The 22,706-nt window shown below is 43.3% G+C and overlaps 1 protein-coding gene across 3 annotated transcripts in view; it reads left to right on the forward strand.

Annotated features, from left to right (window-relative positions):
* Window positions 1-22,706, forward strand: part of LOC123773617 (protein phosphatase 1H) — a 41,438-nt gene that overhangs the window by 11,320 nt on the left and 7,412 nt on the right. For all 3 annotated transcript variants that reach the window (XM_069312399.1, XM_045767407.2, XM_045767408.2), the window contains 3 exons: window positions 3,111-3,308; window positions 10,354-10,536; window positions 20,667-20,774. In XM_069312399.1, the coding sequence (XP_069168500.1) occupies window positions 3,111-3,308; window positions 10,354-10,536; window positions 20,667-20,774 (489 nt within the window). The remainder of the gene's footprint in view (window positions 1-3,110; window positions 3,309-10,353; window positions 10,537-20,666; window positions 20,775-22,706) is intronic.

Below are 22,706 nucleotides of genomic sequence, written 5' to 3' on the forward strand. Positions count from 1 at the left end.
GTGTAGGCCTGTTGATGGGTATGAATAGGAGCTGCATCGTATGGGCCAATAGGCCTTCTGCAGTTCTTGCACGGCTCATATTTGTGTCCACCTAATTACCATTAATTTGTTATTGTACCTCACCTCACTCCACCATTCTCTCCTGCCTATATATGTCCAATACTTGACCTGTAAAACCACTCCTTCTGAAGATGTATTAATATACGAAAGTACTTAAGAAAATTCCTGTTTAAATTTTCCTCCGTGGTCTGACACTGTCATTCATATATAAATAAATATATATATATATATATATATATATATGTCGTACCTAGTAGCCAGAACGCACTTCTCAGCCTACTATGCAAGGCCCGATTTGCCTAATAAGCCAAGTTTTCCTGAATTAATATATTTTCTCTAATTTTTTTCTTATGAATTGATAAAGCTACAGTACCCATTTCATTATGTATGAGGTCAGTTTTTTTTTTATTGGAGTTAAAATTAACGTAGATATAGGACCGAACCTAACCAACCCTACCTAACCTAACCTAACCTATCTTTATAGGTTAGGTTAGGTATCTTTATAGGTTATATATATATATATATATATATATATATATATATATATATATATATATATATATATATATATATATATAAATATATATATATATAAATATATATATATATAAATATATATATATATATATATAAATATATATATATATATATATATAAATATATATATATATATAAATATATACATATATAAATATATATATATATAAATATATATATATATATAAATATATATATATATATATATAAATATATATATATATATATAAATATATATATATATAAATATATATATATATATATATATATATATATATATATATAAATATATACATATATAAATATATATATATATATATATATATATATATATATATATAAATATATATAAATATATATATATAAATATATATATATATAAATATATATATATATAAATATATATATATAAATATATATATATAAATATATATATATAAATATATATATATATATATAAATATATATATATATATATATAAATATATATATATATATAAATATATATATATATAAATATATATATATATATATATATAAATATATATATATATATAAATATATATATATATATAAATATATATATATATATAAATATATATATATATATAAATATATATATATATATATATATATATATAAATATATATATATATATATATATATATATAAATATATATATATATATATATATATATATAAATATATATTATTAAATATGACCGAAAAATTAAGATTAATAATTCTAACACGAATTTTCTCAATCTTTCGTACATTACGCTTCACTGTTGGAGGTAAATCAAAAATCAATTCTCCAAAATTCATTTTTATTTCTAGTCTGACACGACACGGGCGCGTTTCGTAAAACTTATTACATTTTCAAAGACTTTAGTTCACAAATACACAACTGATTAGAACTTACGTATCTCAGATTTTATATCTACATTTGAGTGAGGTGGGAGGGGTGATGTGGCATTAACACAAGACAGAACAAGAGGGGATATTAATAGGGTATTAAAAGTATCAACACAAGACAGAACACAATGAGTATTGAATAGAAGTGTTTGTAGAAAGCCTATTGGTCCATATTTCTTGATGCTTCTATATTGGAGCGGAGTCTTGAGGTGGGTAGAATATAGTTGTGCAATAATTGGCTGTTGATTGCTGGTGTTGACTTCTTGATGTGCAGTGCCTCGCAAACGTCAAGCCGCCTGCTATCGCTGTATCTATCGATGATTTCTGTGTTGTTTACTAGGATTTCTCTGGCGATGGTTTGGTTGTGGGAAGAGATTATATGTTCCTTAATGGAGCCCTGTTGCTTATGCATCGTTAAACGCCTAGAAAGAGATGTTGTTGTCTTGCCTATATACTGGGTTTTTTGGAGCTTACAATCCCCAAGTGGGCATTTGAAGGCATAGACGACGTTAGTCTCTTTTAAAGCGTTCTGTTTTGTGTCTGGAGAGTTTCTCATGAGTAGGCTGGCCGTTTTTCTGGTTTTATAGTAAATCGTCAGTTGTATCCTCTGATTTTTGTCTGTAGGGATAACGTTTCTATTAACAATATCTTTCAGGACCCTTTCCTCAGCGCGCGAGGGAGAGAGAGAGCGCGCGTGAGAGAGAGAGCGCGCGCGAGAGAGAGAGAGAGAGCGCGCGCGAGAGAGAGAGAGAGAGAGAGAGCGCGCGCGAGAGAGAGAGAGAGAGAGCGCGCGCGAGAGAGAGAGAGAGAGCGCGCGAGAGAGAGAGCGCGCGCGAGAGAGAGAGAGAGAGCGCGCGCGCGAGAGAGAGAGAGAGAGAGCGCGCGCGCGAGAGAGCGAGCATTCTGTGTCTTCCATCTACCGGGTTAGGCACCCAGAAAGGTAGGTGTCCCAAAGCAGACTCTACCTGGTTAAAATTGCTACTGAAAATTGAACTATCAAGCAGAACGCCTCAATTTGAAAACAAGCAAACAAGCATGATGTCACAACCACCGCCGCGCTGCTGTTTGAGCAGCTGTTCCCTTCCTGGGAGGGGGGAAAGGGAATCCTCAGAGCCCTCGTGCTGGCTATCCAACCCCAGTTCAGACGCTGAATATCGAAACGCGAAAAACGCGAGGGAGGGAGGGTTGCCGATGGGAGGTAGATGATTCGCTGTCGACTGGTTATATTACCAGCCTTCACCTCACCTGACCATCACCTAGCAGGTTGGGAAGAAGTATTAACTGTAAATAGTTGTACACTTGGGAATTTTAATAAGGAATGTGGCAACTTAGATGGGTTTGTTAATCTTACATAACTTAATCATCTCATTATCTGCACATAAGCTAATGAGAGTATAGTATTGTAAATTATAGTTTTTATATTTTGTGTGTAGTATGACTTTTTAAAAATAGCTCTTCATCTATTAGAATAATGTATTTAGATTATCATAACCTTGAACTAAAATGGGTTATGGAAAATATTAAATTACTGGTAAATTACCTTGATTTTTTATTTGTTATAATAACTTTAATAAATTTTTGTAAATTATCTTCCACAGGATCAGGTTATTGGAGAGGACAAGCTTAAGTATGAGTTATTAGGTGGTTGTACTGCTTGTGTGGCTGTCTTTATTCATGGTAAACTGTTCATAGCCAACGCTGGAGACTCCAGAGGTGTCATCTCTATTAATGGTCAGGCACATCCGATGTCATTTGACTTCACCCCTGAGACAGAAACACAGCGCATTAGGAAACTGGTACAGTATATTTTTTGTGAATAATTAATTTTCATCAAATGAAATTTTCTGGATGGAGCCCAGTCATCTTCCTGATGCTATCATACACTGATTGGTGCCACACTATCAGGTGCTGTCAGTCGTTGAGTTCTATTGGCCTACCGGGGACCACGAGCCAACCTTCAAAAGAGGTGCAGTGAGTGATGGCCTATGAAAATTTTACATTTAAAGTTTAATCATACTTGCCACCACTAGGAAAGCTCTCAGAAAGGTAGGCTAACCAAAATAAACTACTGCATGGTTTAAAAATAAGACCGCATCCTGAAAACTGCTAAAAGAACACTGCCAACAATGAAAACAAACCAGAAATTTCCTGAAACTAGCACCAGCTAATTTGCCACGCTTGGGTGGGGGGGAGGCGTATTGGCTCAACCTGTTCGCTCCACTTTCAGCTTTTTTTCTAAGCTGATAGTGCGGTTCTAGTCGCTCTGGCTCTGGTCTCCTGTCATCAGCTAAGTGATGTTGATTAGGACCTTGCCTTGGCAAGGTCTACTAGGGGCAGGGTTACCTTATTGGACTCTGTAGCCTGTTGGGGTTTTATTGAGCCAATTGAGTCTCGGCTGTTTGTTTGCTACTTTTGGCTATTTGTAGCCTGTTTGGGCTATAAGGAGCCCAGTTTTGTTATCAGCTGTTTTTGTTAGCTGCTTCGACTCCTGTGGTTCTAGCAACTCTACTTGGAGGCTGGTTATACACATTTACATAGCGTGAGCCATGAGTTTAGTGAACTTGGAGCTGCATGTGCTCAGGATTATGTTCCCAGTGTGCTCATGGAGCACTGTGCAGTGGAATCTCGAGTGACGAGCGGCTCCAGTTACGAGCATTTCGAGTAACGAACAAGCTACTCGCAGAAAATATGTCTCGACTGATGAGCTTTCCCCTCTATTAACGAGCGTTCCTGCTGGTTCTTGTACACCTCCGAAGACAGTTTTGTTGTTGTTTCACAAGACGAGTTTTCCACGTGACGAGCTTGGTTCCGGAACGGATTAAACTCGTTAATCGAGGCGCCACTGTACTTCCTTTGCAAGGTCAGGGTTTTCTTCTCTAGAGTGTTGGGGATGCATTCTCTCTTTAGGGGGGGGGGGCCTCCTCACTTGGGGTGGTCCTCACCCTTCAGGTAAGTCTGTGGTCTGTGACTATCTTCCCTCGGGTTGGAAGTGTTTTTGGTTGGTGGGGTGCACTGGGAGTTGCACGATCAGCTATTCTGTTAGTACCTAGGAATGCTGACGTTTCTCCCTAGTTGCTCATTTTCTTGTGGCTTGGTCTTGGGGGCTAGGGTCTTTTGTTTTGTTTTTAATTTACCCCTTTTTTTGCTTGGGGTGCTGCTTTTCACCTTATTAAGTTCACCTAGGATGTGTGCGGCTGACCCCCTTCTTGCTTCCTTTTACTTTTCCTTTGACTTCGGGTAGCTAGGTTGCCTGTTATCTGCAGGGGCTCTACTGGTGTAGCATTTCCATTGCCTGGGCTTCCTGCAGGGCACGTACCCTGCAGGTGATGGAAATCCCCTACGGACTTGGTTGTACTGGATACCTTTTCCGAGCCTGCTCTTGCCAAGATAACGAGCGGGAGTACTAGTTGCATGTAGAGTTGATAGTCTCTATTATTTTCTGTTATTTTCTTTTCTTTAGGCTGGAGTTTCTTCGTTTTACTGACTGTAGATAGCAATTTTACCGGCTAGTTGCTTGTTTTGGTTCGCTTATCTTTGTGGGTGCCCACCCTGGTCAATGGCAGATTATGACAATACCAGTACTTTAAATGTAAAGTGCCCATATGCCATTGCTCCCTGCACCTCTATGAGGGGATCAGGGTCGGGCTCATGGTTCCCGGTAGGCTGAGAACTCCAGTGATTGATGACCCCAAACTAATATAGCACATATCAGTTCGGACAGCTTCAGAGAGCCTCCTGGGCTTTGCCCAGAAAATGGCGTTTCATTACATTCAACGCTGGTTTTTTAGGTCCAGATAGACACAGTCAACCCAACCTTCTCTTTCCTGTATAAACTCTGTGGCTCTATCATAAAAACTATGTAAAGGAACCATGCGAACCTGGCTGTGCTTGCTTACTATATTCATCATGTTCTTATATAGATTCATGCAATAACCTTCAACTAAAGATCCAACATAGCATCCCAGTGCCTGGGTGTCCTGTTTGGTCAATTCTTTCAGACCGTGGAAATCTCCTGCAGGTTCGGTGGTCCATTGGATATTCCTTTACCCCCTGAGCCTGCTTTCACTTTCCACGAGTTTGAGGGGTTGCACATTTTCCATGCCATGATGACGTTCATTGTTTTGTCTCCACCATATTGTCTGTTGGCTCGGTGACACCTTCGACCCGGAATCATGTGGGTCTGTTCCCCACGTGGCTCTCTATTTTTCTGACTCTCCCAATATGGTTAGGTCTTATAGGTGGTGACCTATTGCGTGTTGCATGTTAGGTTCTCTAGGTTGCAGCAGTCTAGGTTGTGTGCCTGTTTGTTGGTCCTGGAGCTGTCCCATTTGGTGTTTAGGGGCCTGGAATTGGAGGTGTTGGTAAATTCTTCCTTGGTTTCATCCACATCTTCTCTTCCTTTCCCTATGAGTGTGGTTCACCCTTCTTTTTACCCTCTTCCTCCTTGCTTCTGGGCCTGAAATGTCTAGTTCGGGGTAGGGTTTAGCTCGGGATGTGGCACAGCCAGCGCCAGGGCCTGCCCCTTCCATATTGGATCCAGTCTCAGTTGAGCCCACTGTCTGTCCGATGCTTCTGGGTCTTCTTTTCAACTAGCCTCTTCTTCCTTTGAGGCCTTTTCCTTGGGCTCTTCTTTTCTTTCTTGGGTGTTGGTGAGGACACTTGCTGTGCCCTGGGGCCCTCTACTGCGGCTTCTGAGGTTAAGAGGAGGTAATCAAATATGAGTATGAGTATACTATGGGTACATCTCCCTCCAGGGTTAATTTCCATGTGCCTCTGAGCTCGTTTGGATAGTCCTGGAAATTTCTTCCTTGGGTCCCTGTTGTGGAGGTTCAGGAGCCCCCTTTTTTTTCCATACATCCTTTGAGACCCGGATTACACCTCAATAATGGACCCCCCTTCCTCTTTTGATCATAGGTCTTCTCAATATTGTATGCACTACAAGGTTCCAGAGTCTTCCTGGCTGGCAGACAATCTCTTGTTTTTGATTGGAGCTTGGCATGGGTTTTGTTGTACTGTAACTGCACTCTGGAGTGTTGTGAGGCTTCGTCCATGATACATGTTTTTTTGGGCTCTTCTTTTGAGTCTCCCAGTGACTGCCTGTTTGATTTTGCTCTTCCTAGGGATGTGAGTCTAGTGCATCTCCATGCCCAGGTTCTCCTGTTGTTGGGGGGTGCTTGTGGTGGCCAATCTTCATGCTTGTCTGCATCTGTATTCCATCATGCACTCTTTGGGGCTCCTTGAGCTGCATTCTGATTGGCTCACAGAGGATGTCTTGAGTACTCGGTGGGGGCTTAATGTGTCTTGGCCCGTGCTGTTGTCATTGGCGACACCCAACAAGCTCTACACTCCCATTCTCTGGGAGGTGGTGGCCACATTCTTTACCTCCCGACTTACGTGTTGACAGGCTGTGTTGACCCAATTTCTGGATTTGGGGTGTGCCCTAGGTCTCCTGTTTGCCTCTTCTTTTTTCTCACTCCCTTTTCCCGAAGACTTGGTTGCTCAGTTTGTCTTTGGCAGCTATGTCTTGTGGACCTATTATGGACCTCCTTTGTGTTCAGGGTGTTTGTTCTTGGTCAACAAGACAGTCAGGTAGGACTTGGGTGTTACCTTTTGTTGGTTGAGGTAGGCCATTGGTGGAGTCTGAGGGCAGGTTGCATGTGCTTTCCTAGGCCGGTCCTCCGTCTGGTAGGCACCATGCTCACTCATTTCAGAATGCGGTCTCTTGGGTTTGCACCGCCTCTGTTGCAATTCGACCCCTTTGATGAACTGGTTGGAGGTGGCTTGCTTGGTTTGCCAAATCCTGGGCTTTTCAGGTCATGTCTGTCGGTTTGTGGTGGGGTTGGTTGGTTCCTTTCCCTTCTGGGGGTTCAGGTCTTCCTGAGCAGGCTTTCCTCTCTCGGGTCATTTTGAAATGGGTGGCTTCAGGCGTGGTTGAAATGACTTTTATTTCTTTGGTGGGTTTCCTGCCTCTTCCTGGTGGCAGGAAACCCCGATTCTCCTAACCTCTGGTTCATCCTTGACCTTTTGTGGTTGAACTGGTTAATTCCTTATCCCAGTTCTGTAGCATGTTTGAGACGGATACTTGGATCTTTGGACCTGTGGAATGTGTATTGGCATGTCCCTATACATCTGAGGTTCAGGGACTGGCTAGGCTTTGATAGGATTACCGCTTTCAGGTCAAAGGCTCGAATCATTGTGACTCGGCTGTTGGGGGATTTGGGTTTTGGCCTACCTCAACGACTGGCAGGTGTGGGCTCCCAACCTGCCTCTGTCTGCTAGTCAGAGATACCACATAAGAGACTAGTGCACAAACTGGAGATTCAGGCAGGAATGAAAGGGAAGGTGCTCCACTGGATAAGGGAGTACCTAAGCAACAGAAGACAGCGAGTCACTATAAGGGGCAAGTTCTCGGAGTGATGACGCGTCTCCAGTGTAGTCCCTCAGGGATCAGTTCTTGGACCTATACTGTTTCTGATATATGTAAATGACCTTCCAAAGGGACTAGACTCATTCTTCTCAATGTTTGCTGATGATACAAAAATTATGAGGAGGATTAAGACACAGGAAGACAGCATGAGGGTACAAAATGACCTAAACAAACTGAATGAATGGTCTAACAAATGGCTACTAAAGTTCAACCCAAACAAATGTAAGGTTATGATACTAGGTGGAGGAAATAATAGGCCAGACACTGGATACCATATGGGAGATGACGTCCTTCACAAAACGGACAGAGAGAAAAGATGTAGGCATTGATATCACGTCAAACTTGTCTCCTGAAGCCCACATCAATTTGGATGAATCAAAAGAATAATATTGGCGGCGTATGCGAGGCTGGCTAACATCAGAACTGCCTTCAGAAACCTGTGTAAGGAATCTTTCAGAAACTTGTATACCATATGGGGCCTCGTAGCCTGGTGGATATCGCGCAGGACTCGTAATTCTGTGGCGCGGGTTCGATTCCCGCACGAGGCAGAAACAAATGGGCAAAGTTTCTTTCACCCTGAATGCCCCTGTTACCTAGCAGTAAATAGGTACCTGGGAGTTAGTCAGCTGTCACGGGCTGCTTCCTGGGGGTGGAGGCCTGGTCGAGGACCGGGCCGCGGGGACACTAAAGCCCCGAAATCATCTCAAGATAACCTCAAGATAACCACATATGTAACTCCAATCCTAGAGTATGCGGCTCCAGCGTGGAGCACCTTGTCAAGCACAAGATGAAGCTGGAAAAAGTTCAGAGGTATATCACTAGGCTAGTCCCAAAACTAAGAGGCATGAGTTACGAGGAAAGGCTGAGTAAACTGCACCTCACGTTGCTGGAAGATAGAAGAGTTCAGGGAGACATGATCACCACATTCAAAATTCTCAGGGGAGTTGATAGGGTACACAAGGATGGATTATTTAACACGCGTGGTACACGCACAAGAGAACACAGGTGGAAATTGAGTACCCAAATGAGCCACAGAGACATTAGAAAGAACTTTTTCAGTGTCGGAGTAGTTAGTAAATAGAATGCAATAGGAAGTGATGTGGTGAAGTCTGACTCCATACACAGTTTCAAATGTAGATATGATAGAGCTCGAGAAGCTCAGTAATCTGTACACCAGTAGTTTGAAGGTTGAGAGGCGGGACCAAAGCACCAAAAGCTCAACCCCCGTAAGCACAACTAGGTGATTACAACTAGGTAAGTACGGGTCCTTCTTGTCTCCCCGGGTCGACTGTTGATGCCGGCTCTTTTCTGTGGCTTTGCGAGATATCCTAGTGCCCCGGAGGTGGACACCTTCGTGTCGGCATGGTCTCGGCATCGTCCATTATATGGGCGCCATCCCCAATTACACGGCCCTCACAGCAGATGCCTTTTGGTTGGATTAGTCGAGGTGGGGTTACTGTATATCTTCCTTTTACTGGCCAGGTTGGAGTCCTATAGGGGGAGGGTTGATCCGTCTGGCTCATTGGTGGTCAGCTCAGCCATGGTTTCAGGTGCTGCTTGCTCAGTACAGGTGTACTGTATCTGAACCCGAGCATTTTTCTGCAGTGCCACCTCTTTGAGGGTCGGCCCAGTGATGTACAGTACTTTACTGGTTCGCTATTTTCCTCTCCTTTTTGCATCTGGTATTTCTGATACATATTTATTGCCATTTCTATGGTGATCAGGTGGTTTCGTTGATAGTGTCCCATCTGTGGTCTTCACTGCGACAGTATGAGGTTTCATAGTGCTACTTTTGCTACTTCATTTCTTTTTGTAATTTTTCTTTAGTTTCTGAGTGTGTGGTGCTCTCTTCCATTCTAGCTTTTCCTTGATCAGCATCTCGTGGTGAATACTATCACTACATATCATGCTGTGCTGGTGAAGCCATAGCAGCTGGTATTTGGAATCGATACTATCTTAGCTCCGTTTCACAAGTTTTGTTGTGCATTGTTTCAACTCTGGTCTGCTATAGCACTGCCTCAGCCTGCCTGGTCTCTGGATTGTATTCTGTTGTTTTTGTCTTCTCAGTTAATGATATCCCCTTAGGTCCATAATTGTTTCTTAAAGTCTTTGGTTTTGGTTTCTCTTGCTTCTGCTTGTTCAATGGATAAGCGTCATGCTCTGCCACTACCTTCGTGCCACCAATTCTGCCTCTGTGGATGCTTTGTGGGTATATCCTCTCTCCTTGCCAAAATACTGTTCAATTTGCATTTGTGTGATGTGTTGAGGACTTCTTTTTCATTCATGTATCAAATTGGCAGAGACTAATATACTGTATTATGTATTGGAGTTACTTTTAAAGATGTTTTCTTTCAGTAATCCATATTAACATTTGCTTCATTATTAGACTGACAATTTTATTTAATCATTGGTAGGGAGCTACACATCCTGAGCTTCTTGGTGGCGAGTTTACCCACTTAGACTTCATACGGCGACCACTGAGGCGTGATCTAGGTAAACGAGTCCTGTATCGTGACCACTACATGAGTGGATGGGCTTACAAGACTCTGACACAAGATGATCTGAAGTACCCATTGGTCTGTGGTGAGGGCAAGCGGGTGAGTTTCTTTTGATAATACAGTAGAGTAAGTAAAGTACATAAAATGTTAAGCATTTAATGAATACCCATATCATGTACTTTATATTTAGTATTTATACTCTGTTCCAAATTACTGATTGATGTAAGTTTTCTTAAACAGTATTATTTTAGCTAACATTTAGGAACTTACAGAAATTCCACTAATTGGCTTCCTGAAAAAGACCTAAATTTTCTAGAGGTGGCTGAACTGTAGTTCTCAGTAACTAGCTACACAAGATAGTGCCACACAAGTTATATAAACCTTAGTAGTCTGTAGTACTGACTGGATACCAGAGCCAGAACTTTGTTCTTTTACAGAGCTGCAAAGAGCAGTGGATTGTTACTATCTCACTCATCAAGAAAACACAGAAATTCAAAGCAAAACGGGCAACTGCTTCACAGAGGAAAAAGCAACAAAGCTGCAAATGACTTCACAAATGATCCATCCAGCAGTTAGGTAGAATCCACTATAACAGTTAGCCATAGCCAAGTGCCAGTACTAACAGGAGCTCTGGCTTCTCATGTAAACAGAGCTCAGTCCTGCCACCTATATTGACTGCTGCCTTGAGCTGGCATTCTACAGGTCCCGAATTCTAGATAAGCCCCACTTATCGCCCCACTTGTGTGCACTTTGGTCTGTGTTCACCTTGAACGGCACGTGTTTATTGCTGCTCTTCCATAGACACTCGTTTGGCAATGCGCCGCAACTAATCTGATGGGTTCAGGAGCTCATCACTGAGAGGCTGGCCTACTGTGTAGGGTGCCTCACTCAGGGTGGTACAAGGGTCATTGACTTCTCTGCAATTCTCTATGGTTGGAGGCATTCAGGTATTAGTGATTAATGAGTGCACAAGGGTTTGCGTACTTGTACATAAGGCATGTCACTGACACTCTTTGCAGCCATGTTTATCCTCAGGTTTGATTTCAGTATGAATTCCTCTGGAGAGTGTCACTAATGTCTGGGCGTCTTGATTGGTTCTTGTCTTCAGGCCCTGTAAAGTCTTTTAGCGTGATTCACTATAGATTGGTCCTCCAAACCTGCACTCCCTACTTGTGAGTTCAGGGGTTGTCCATCGTTATTGTTACATGGAAGTGGTCATTTTTATTCTCTCCCTCTGCTGCTTGTTTGGTGGGTTTTACCCTCAATCCTGAACCCTGTGATGTTTGGGTTCACTAGCCCTGTTTTAGTTCCAGCCTCCATTTTTGGGGTTTTGGCTTATTTTATTTTCTAGTGACTTGGCTCCACAGGTGGCACCCATTTTAGTTTTGTTTGTCCATTTTTGTGGGTTGATGCTAAAGTACTTGCCCCAAGTTGCCTTGATCTATGAGGTTTTGAAGTTGGAGCAGCTGGTGTTTCTACTGGCACTATGTTTGCTGCTGCTCCTTTCATTGTCCATCTAGGATTATTGTATATACTTCTTGTACACCCTGTTCTTGCAGATGGTCTCTCTGTTGCTTCTCATTTTCACAGAGTGAGCCATTGACGATGCAACCTGTTAGTGGCTCTGCGAGATGTTCAGTCTTCCCGAGGGGGGGGGGGCCTTTATGTCTGTGTGGAACTGGGAGCTTCCATCTTGTGTGGCTTTGTTTTGCAATTGCTAGGCTCTAGTGGTGGATGCTTTTCTGTTGGAATGAGGTGGGGCTTCCTTTATCCCTCACCCCTAATTCAGTTGTTGCTCTGAAGTTTTGTCCAGATTGGAGACTTACACAGGCAGGGGTGATTCCTCTGGCTTCTTGCTGGCTGGCATGGCCTTGTTTTCTGGCTCTTTTGTGCAGTGTCAAAACCAGGGCATTTCTGGTAGAGCTCCTTGGTGGCTTCCTGGAGCTATCTCACTGAGATTGCTCCTATTTACTAGGTCACATCAGTTATGAGAGTTCTGTTTAGTCTATGGAGACCAGAGCCAGACTCTGGTCCCCCTAACAGAGCCTCAGAGAGAGAGACATTCTGCCACCCCATTGCAAAAGCATCTAGAAAGTCAGTGAAGCAATGCAGATAATTTCAAGGTACAAAAAGGAACTGAAACTTCGTAACCTTCCAAACAATATGAAGGAAATGATCGAATCGCTCAAAACTAGCTCGAATCCATTAGTACTAACAAACCCCCACCCGAGGGACTTGAACCCTAGCCCTCTGCCAACTCTCCAGTATTTGTCGATACCTGTCAATGACTCAAGAGGATCAACATTCCTGCAGCGGCCTGATCTCTGACTAGGCCTTCAGGTTGGTGGTCTGGCCAACCAGGCTATTTAATGCAGCTGCTGACAGCCTGATGTTTGAGTCACAGCTTGATTGATCAGGTATCCTTTGAAGGTGTTTATCAAGTTCTCTTTTTGAACACTGTGAGAGCTAGTTATACCCCATATGTGTTGATTGTTAATTGAGTTCTCTCTCAGTGTGCCTATTGCACCTCCGCTTTTCAATTGGAGAATATTTTGCAGATCCTGCCATGCCTCCTGGGCTCATTTGGTGTTATTTATGTGTGCAGAATTGGAACCAGTTCTTCTAGCATTTTCCAAGTATAAGTTATTATGTATCTCTCTCACCTGTGCTATAGGGAATAGTACTAGTGATAGTGCTCTTGTACTACTAATAGTACAAGAGCACTAGTGTCTTAAAGTATCATTAGTGTGGCATGTCTTGTTTGAAAGATTCTTGCTATCCAACCTGTCATTACCCTATGCGTGAGATAGAAAGCTGGTTTCCAAGGAGCAGGTCCAGAGTAAGGAAGCAGTTGGGAAAGGGGAAATCTCTGAAACCCTGGTGGGACAAGCTAGCTCAGTTGGGGAACAGAGTCACAGAGAATGAAAAGGAAATGTGTGGAACACTAAATGAACAGTTCCAAAGAGTGTTTGTGCAAACTGAAGTTTTCAGAGAACCAGATAATATGAATTTCAGAGAATAATGTAGAGCCCATAGAAGTGTCTTAAGAGGAAGTGAAAAAATTCTCAAGGAGCTGATGATGATCATTCTTTCTGCCCGTCATACTGCATGTTGGGTCGGAAGTACGACCCTGAATCCTATGAGTCTGTTCTCATTGGGTCTCTGCCATGATGGATTCCACCTCCTAGTTGGAGGCTTTCCAAACAGCAGCCACATTATATGCTAGGGTTGCCAAGTTTGAGGTTTCAGACTCATCCTGGAATCTAACAACCCCCCTTCTTTCCTTGGGGTCTTAGCAAGGATTCTGTCGTTTGCTTGTGTGTGATTGGTGGCAGGTGAGCTCTGTCTTTCAGGTGTTTTTGAGCAAGGCTAAGTATGCCCAGCTTCAGTCCTGCTTGCTTGCTCCAGCAGCACTTCCCAAAGATGTGGGCAAGTGGCAACTCCACCTGGAGCTGCCTATGCTTTCTGGGGCTCTTATTGTGGATGACCACAGGGCATATTCGCACCTGGCTGTGGTCTTACATGTCTGGGTCATGGAGGAGGGGTTCACTAGGGTCTGCTTTGGTTGCTAAGGCTTTGTGGCCTGTAGTTCTGGCTTTGGTGGCCTTACCAAAGATGCTCAACCCCCCTCCTTTGAGAGGTAGTGATGGAATTTTATTAGGCCCACCTCATGTGTTGGCAGGCCATACGAGCCCATTGTTTACATTTTGCCTGGTCTCTTACTGTTGTGGCCACCTCACCATTTTCACCTCTCCTCCTTTCCAAGAATGTCATGGCTTAGGTTATTATGGTGGGAGCCTTCTTGTGCCGCCTGATTGAACAGGTGTTATTTGCTCATGGTTTAGTTCCCCTTTTGCAGGCAGTTTGGTCGGGTACGGACTTTGTCTCTGGTCGGGTACGGACTTTGTCTCTGGTCGGGTACGGACTTTGTCTCTGGTCGGGTACGGACTTTGTCTCTTGATGGTCGGGGTCGGTCCTTGGGTAGGTCAGTATATTGGGGTAGGTCCTTGGGTTGGCCAGTATATTGGGGTAGGTCCTTGGGTAGGTCAGTATATTGGGGTAGGTCCTTGGGTTGGTCAGTATATTGGGGTAGGTCCTTGGGTAGGTCAGTATATTGGGGTAGGTCCTTGGGTTGGTCAGTATATTGGGGTAGGTCCTTGGGTTGGTCAGTATATTGGGGTAGGTCCTTGGGTTGGTCAGTATATTGGGGTAGGTCCTTGGGTAGGTCAGTATATTGGGGTAGGTCCTTGGGTTGGTCAGTATATTGACGTGCTTTAGTGATGCTCTTGACAAGATCAAGTTCATCACTTAATGATGCATCAGTTGTATGTGTACCGTATAACTGATACATTACACCACTACACAAGTATTTCACTACATCCAGGCAAACAAATGCCAATGTGCACTACATTACACTTTACCTTTGTGCCCAAAGGCTAATACACACTGCGTCACTACCTCTTGACACATACTTAAGTGTCCCTCGGTAATACACTCAATAGTGCTACCTTCTACAGACAAAATCTCCATGGACACTATTCACATTAACTCTAGTATATGAATCTTTAAAAAAAATTACTTAAGCATTCACCAAGAAATGATCACATTCATAAAGAAAATTACAGTACAGAAATTTATTAAATTACACAAAATTAACATTACAAAGCCATCTGTAATGGATCCAGCTTTGTTTTCTGTGTTTTATGTCTACCAACTTAACTTCAATCTTTTGTTAATTTGTAATTTTCTTTAAAACATTCATATTACACTTTGCATTTAATTAATTTTAATTTAAATTATGTAGTGTTCATGCTTGATTTCACTTTAGCAATAAGTTCTGAATACAGTATTAGTGCTACTCAAATGATGTACGATAGGCCCTATGGTGGTGGCTGCTTGGCCTGTCAGTCTCTCATCCCACACTTGGCCAGCAAATGGCTCACATTGGCTAATGCTGGTCAGCATTTAACTGCACTAATTACCCTAGCCACTTGCTATAATTTGCACTACTAACACTGCACTTTACATTGAATTTAGATTAATTAGTGCTACTATCATTCTTTTCAGACATCTCTTGTTGTTGGAATCTGTAAGGAAATTAAACACACTTGTGCCCCCCCCATAGCCTAGCACCTGTATCTCAATCTTGATCCACTTGACCTGATCTACCTCCTGACCTAACGTCCTCCTCCTGGTTCTGCCTCTCTCTAACCAATCTTGATCCACTTGGCCTGGTCTACCTCCTGACCTAACGTCCTCCTTCTAGTTCTGCCTCTCTCTAACCACCACTAACCTGACAGCTACACATCTTCTGTCATTTCACAATAAAATTTAAAATATTAACATGCTTCCTTGTACCTTTAATGTGCCATAAAGCCAATTTCTGAGGGGAGCCCCATTGGCTCCCTGAAGCTATCCAAACTGATACGTTCTATATTAGTTTGGGATCATTAGTTACGGGAGTTCTGTGCCTACGGGGGACCACGAGCCAGAACCTGGCTCCATCAGAGAGGCGCAGAGAGCAACGGCATATAAGCACTGTACATTTAGAGTATGTTATGTCTGCCATCTATCGGGAAAAGCACCCATAAAGGTAGGTGAAACAATACAAACCCTCTACTGGTGAAATGTGCAACCTACGTCTGAACAGGCCAAGAATTCCCCTCAAAAACAAACAAACAAGCAAATCGTCAGCCAACTTGCGCGCTCTCTCGTTAACGCTTCCCTCCCAGAAAGGGGAAGGGGAAGCCTTCACGGGTGAGCGGCGACTCACCCCTTCAGTTCTTGACTGATGGTTTTCGGGATCAGACGTTACCTCTGGCCTCGCATTCCTGTCAGGATTTTAGCCCTTTGTGGCTGTGCCATCTGTGTGGGGGTTGTCGTCGTAGCCAGAAGTTCTTCTGTATGCAGGGCTGCATGTGTCTAGAGCTCGCTTCCCTAGGTACTTTGTAAGTACAGTACTACATTTTGTGTTGACCAGACCACACACTAGAAGTTGAAGGGACGACGACGTTTCGGTCCATCCTGGACCATTCTTAAGTCGATTCTGGTCAACTTACTTCAGCCACGTTATTGTGACTCATCGCCTGTGTGACACTCATTTGGTGTCTGGGTTCTCTTCTCTGGGGGTGTTCGGGACTCACTCCTGTTGAGGTCTCCGTCGCTTGGCGTTAAGTTTTGCCCTTGGGGTTGGTATCCTTTGGTTCCGTCAAGCCCTGGGTAGAGTGATTGTTGCTGGGTGGGGCACACTGTGGTCGGCACAGCCTGCACACACCACCAAGGGCGCTGGTGGCTGAGTGGACAGCACGCTGGATACGTAGTCCTGTGGTCTGGGGTTTGATTCCCCATGCCAGTGGAAACAAAAATGGGCAGAGTTTCTTTCACCCTGATGGCCCTGTTACCTAGCAATAAATAGGTACCTGGGAATTAGACAACTGTTATGGGCTGCTTCCTGTAATTACCTAAGTGTAATTACCTAAGTGTAGTTACAGGATGAGAGCTACGCTCGTGGTGTCCCGTCTTCCCAGCACTCTTTGTCATATAACGCTTTGAAACTACTGACGGTCTTGGCCTCCACCACCTTCTCACTTAACTTGTTCCAACCGTCTACCACTCTATTTGCGAAGGTGAATTTTCTTATATTTCTTTGGCATCTGTGTTTAGCTAGTTTAAATCTATGACCTCTTGTTCTTGAAATTCCAGGTCTCAGGAAGTCTTCCCTGTCGATTTTATCAATTCCTGTTACTATTTTGTATGTAGTGATCATATCACCTCTTTTTCTTCTGTCTTCTAGTTTTGGCATATTTAATGCTTCTAACCTCTCCTCGTAGCTCTTGCCCTTCAGTTCTGGGAGCCACTTAGTAGCATGTCTTTGCACCTTTTCCAGTTTTTTGATGTGCTTCTTAAGATATGGGCACCACACAACAGCTGCATATTCTAGCTTTGGCCTAACAAAAGTCATGAACAATTTCTTTAGTATATCGCCATCCATGTATTTAAATGCAATTCTGAAGTTAGAAAGCATAGCATAGGCTCCTTGCACAATATTCTTTATGTGGTCCTCAGGTGATAGTTTTCTATCTAGAACCACTCCTAGATCTCTTTCTTTATCAGAATTCTTTAAAGATTTCTCACATAATATATAGGTTGTGTGGGGTCTATGTTCTCCTATTCCACATTCCATAACATGACATTTATTAACATTAAATTCCATTTGCCAAGTGGTGCTCCATATACTTATTTTGTCCAGGTCTTTTTGAAGGGCATGACAGTCATCTAAATTTCTTATCCTTCCTATTATCTTAGCATCATCAGCAAACATGTTCATATAATTCTGTATACCAACTGGTAGATCATTTATGTACACAATAAACATCACTGGTGCAAGAACTGAACCCTGTGGTACTCCACTTGTGACATTTCTCCATTCTGATACATTGCCTCTGATTACTGCCCTCATTTTTCTATCAGTCAGAAAATTTTTCATCCATGATAGAAGCTTACCTGTCACCCCTCCAATATTTTCCAGTTTCCAGAATAACCTCTTATGTGGAACTCTGTCGAAAGCCTTTTTTAGGTCCAGATAGATGCAGTCAACCCAACCATCTCTTTCCTGTAATATCTCTGTGGCTCGATCATAGAAACTGAGTAAATTCGATACACAGGATCTTCCAGATCGAAAACCATACTGTCTGTCTGATATTATATCATTTCTCTCTAGGTGTTCTACCCCATTTAGTTTTGATTAGTTTTTCCAATACTTTCACTATTACACTTGTCAATGATACAGGTCTATAATTGAGGGGGTCTTCCCTGCTGCCACTTTTGTAGATTGGAACTATGTTAGCCTGTTTCCACCCGTCTGCTACGATTCCTGTACACAGGGATGCCTGAAAGATCAGGTGAAGTGGAATGCTGAGCTCAGATGCACATTCTCTCAGAACCCATGGTGAAACGCCATCTGGGCCAGCTGCTTTGTTCTTACCGAGCTCCTTGAGCATTTTTTCCACTTCGTCTCTAGACACCTCTATGTGTTCTATGTTGTTCTCTGGAATTCTTATTGTATCTGGTTCCCTAAAGATTTCATTTTGTACAAACACACTTTGGAACTTTTCGTTTAGTGTTTCACACATTTCCTTTTCATCTTCCGTGAATCTATTTCCCATTTTCAACCTCTGAATATTACTGTGTGTGTGTGTGTGTGTGTGTGTGTGTGTGTGTGTGTGTGTGTGTGGGATGGGGGGGGGGGAGGGGAATTAGTTAGTAACAGTTGATTGATTGACAGTTGAGAGGCGGGCCGAAAGAGCAGAGCTCATCCCCTGCAAGCACAACTAGGTGAATACACACGCGGCGGCTGAGTTTCTCTCTGACTGCCAGTTTGTTTGCTTTGCTTTTATTCTTGCCCTTTCTTCTGGAGGAGGGATGCCTAACTTCCCATTAGGTCCGCCTAGGTAGTGTTTGGTAGCCTTCCTCTGGTGCCCTCGAGGTTTCATGACCTCTCCTGGTAGTCAGTTTGCCTGGTATTAGACAGGGTTCAACTGGCTTGGCTAGCTCAGTGCCTGGGTTACCCATAGGGATTACCCCCCCCCCCCCACCATGCGGGCCCTGGAAAACCCATCAGGGCTCGGGGTGACAATGAGTGAGTCTTCTGAGTCCTCTCTCACCTTGTGCGAGTTTGAAGGCTGTTCATTGCCCCTGTCTCAGGGTGACAATCATCTGTGCTGCCTCCGTCATGCTGCCTGTTGGGTCAGTGACACCTTCGACTCGGAGTCTTGCGGGATTTGTCCTCCGCTTGTGCTCCAGTTTACCCATTCTTTGCCTGAAGATCTTAGGGGGGTCAGGCGGTAGCTGCGTTGCATGTTTGGTTTTCTCTGTTGCAACGCGTCAGGTTGGCTGCCCAGTTGGAATTCCCAGACCTGTCCCGTTGGGGTTTTAGGAACCAGGATTTGGGGGAGTGTCAGTCGTTTCGACTTTGGTTTTGTCTGTGCCCCCGCTTCCTTCTCAGGTGGGTGTAGTTCGCCCTGTTCCTTGCCACCTGCTCCGGGCTCCCAAACGTCTGATGGTTTTGGAGTAGGGGCGGGGGTTTTGCTTGGGTGGCTTTGGGGAATGCCCCTTCCGATTTGGGTACAGAGATAGTTGAGCCCGACTTTCTCCCTGAGGCTTCTGAGTCGAGCTGGCAGACCCCCTTCTTTGAAGCTTTTTCCCTGGTCTCCTCCTTTTCTTCAGGAGTGGTGAACGTCGATAATAGTTGGCGGAAGTTCCACCCGGTTTCGTCCCGGGGGGGTTGGGGGCAGCCTGCTCCTTCTTTTCTGGTGAAGAATGAGACTGCAGTCTTCCGGAGGGATCCGTTGGTTGTGGATGCTTGGTTTTTTAGGCAAGGGGGTGTATATGTGCTGTGTCTGCGGGGGTGTATATGTGCTGTGTCTGCGGGGGTGTATATGTGCTGTGTCTGCGGGGGTGGCTTTATGCTGCTTCCTGTGGGTTCTGTCAGTGGCTGCGCTCTGGGTTGCTCACGTTTTCCTTGTTCTCAGATCCAGGGCTCGTGGGTCTCGAGTGGTCTAGCCGGCCTGCAGTCTACCCTCGTGTGCATGATGTTCGGATGTATGCCGCTCATTTGACTGTTTTTAATTATTTTCTACCACAGGTGTGGCCACACATTTACAATGCTAACCCGCATATATACATTTTCTTCTGTCCTTTATGGACAGGGTTAGAGATCTGTTAACACACAAGTAGTATGACACTTTATTAGTAAGATAGCTTCAGGAAGACTCCTGGGCTCAACCAGAAACTGGTGTTTCATTACATTCAAAGCTGTTTTATGTGTAATTCTTTATATTAAAAAATAAGTTACTGTATTTGTATGCAAAATTAGAAAGAATGCCAAAATATATATTGTACAGTGAAGATGATTGTTGGCCTAGGTAAATATGTCCATAATTATTTGTTGATAGGGGACATGGAGACAAAGTCCATTTGATTCCAAATTTTGTATGGCCTCCCATGAGTTCTTGCAGACATCATTAAACTATTGGAACCATATGGGAAACCATATTTTTGTCTGGACCTATATTGCCATATTGCTATATAATATTTTAAAAACATTTTTGTATTCTATCTTGTATTCATGTTTATGCACATTGACACGTACATTTTCAAGTTCAATTACAGTTTTTGTTTTGTTATAATATTACTATATTTGCTTCAATTCAAACTGTTCTTGCCTCAAGAGTCGAGTGCTAGCCACTATTGGAGTGACCAGAGGGTTTGGGGACCATGACCTGAAGGCTCAGTGTTCCTCTGTACCCATCAAACCATTCCTTACTCCTGAACCTGAGGTAAGCTAAGTGTGGTCTTTGTTGCTGTTAAAATATCAGTAGTACATGTGACAAATGTTGATGGGTTTTACTTGCGAAAATATATTACTCAAGCATTTTTTGTTTCATAAACTGCAGTAAAAAAATAATTATTTTTTTTCCCCTTTACATTTCTGTACTTTAGCAAAAATGCTTAAAATTTGAGGAATCTTATTTTATATTCTGCTCATACTGTTTTAGAACTTGAAGTTCCTTGACTTGCCTCCATACTATTGGAGGTAAGTCAGCAACCTGTTCCCAGAACCCCACATCAAAAGGATATCATCAGCGGCATATGCTAGATTGGCCAACATAAGAACTGCCTTTAGAAACTTGTGTAAGGAATCGTTCAGGCCCTTGTATACCACTTATGTCAGACCAATCCTGTAGTATGCAGCTCCAGCCTGGAGTCCATACCTAGTTAAACACAAGACAAAGTTTGAGAAGATTCAGAGGTATGCCACCAGACTAGTCCCAGAATTGAGAGGTATGAGCTACTAGAAAAGGCTACGGGAGCTTAACCTCTCATCCTTGGAAGCCAGATGAGTTATCACCACCTAGAAAATTCTCAGGGAAATTGACATGTTTTACAAAAACAAACTATTTAGCATAGGTTCAACATAAACAAGGGGATACAGGTGGAAATTTAGTACCCAAATGAGCCACAGGGACATTAGAAAGAATTTTTTTAGTGTCAGGTTATTTAACAAATGGAATGCATTAGGCAGTGATGTGGTTGAGGCAGACTCCATACACAGTTTCAAATGTCGATTTGATAGAGCCCAATAGGCTCCAGAATCTGTACTCTCAGGGTTTTGGAGGTCGAACAGGGTCTTGGTAGCCAGATATCTCGTGAACATCCCTGGTCCTCATTGGCCTTGTGTTGCCTTGGGTTGTAATTACCTAAGTGTAGTTACAGGATGAGAGCTATGCTCGTGGTGTCCCATTTTCCCTGTACTGTCATATAACGCTTTGAAACTACTGACGATTTTGGCCTCCACCACCTTCTCACTTAGTTCGTTCCAACTGTCTCCCACTATGTTTGCAAAAGAAAACTTTCTAATATTTTTTCTGTTGAAGTCCTTCTGTACTGTTAAAGTCCAAGTCGGTTGGCTCCCATAAAGATCTCCTTGGTTATTGATGCTTGGTTAGTTCTGCTTGAAATGAATCTTGTGTGGTGTTCGGTAGCATTTTTTTGGCTGCTTCCTTAGTGCTGCTGGTTCTGCCTAGGTGACCTTGTTGGTTGTCCTGTTGCTTTGTTTCCAAGTTCCGGGGCTCTCTGGTTGTCTGCAGTGTCATTCAGTGTTCCCAGCATATGGTCTTCCCTCACACCCTTGCTGTTGGGTTCTTTGACGCTTCTCGGTTGACTTTGTGACTGTCTATTGAGCTGTTCTTCAAGCACGGGGTTTTTGGGGTTCATACGGAGTTCTAGCAGCTTGGCCTCTTTTTGCTATGTCCATGTCCCGATACCCTTGTGTAACTTTAGGTGGTGTGTCTTGTGGGTTTCGCAGGGTTGTTCTGTCTTTAACGACCTGTAGGTTGTCCTTGTGCCCGTAGTGTTCGCATTTGTGGTTCTTGTGTGGCTGTCCTGATATCTGTCCGAGGCTGCATTTTGGGCAAGGGTGTTTTGGGGTCAGCTTGTGATTTGGTGGCTTGGTGTCTTCACTGTGTAAGGCCCCTGGCACACTTGTTTGGTTTTGGGGGTCATGTTTTGTGAACTTGTGTTTTGCTTTCTGAGGAGCTCTGTCATCCTTGCTTGGTGCCCTCTTTGTTCCTTCACTGTGGGGTAGATAGCTTGAGGGAGCCACAACATACCTAGAGAGGGTTCTAAGATCTTGGTGCCCTCTTTGTTCCTTCACTGTGGGGTAGATAGCTTCAGGGAGCCACAACATACCTAGAGAGGGTTCTAAGAGC

This window comes from Procambarus clarkii, chromosome 72 (genome assembly GCF_040958095.1).
Source record: "Procambarus clarkii isolate CNS0578487 chromosome 72, FALCON_Pclarkii_2.0, whole genome shotgun sequence".
NCBI classification, from domain to species: domain Eukaryota; kingdom Metazoa; phylum Arthropoda; class Malacostraca; order Decapoda; family Cambaridae; genus Procambarus; species Procambarus clarkii.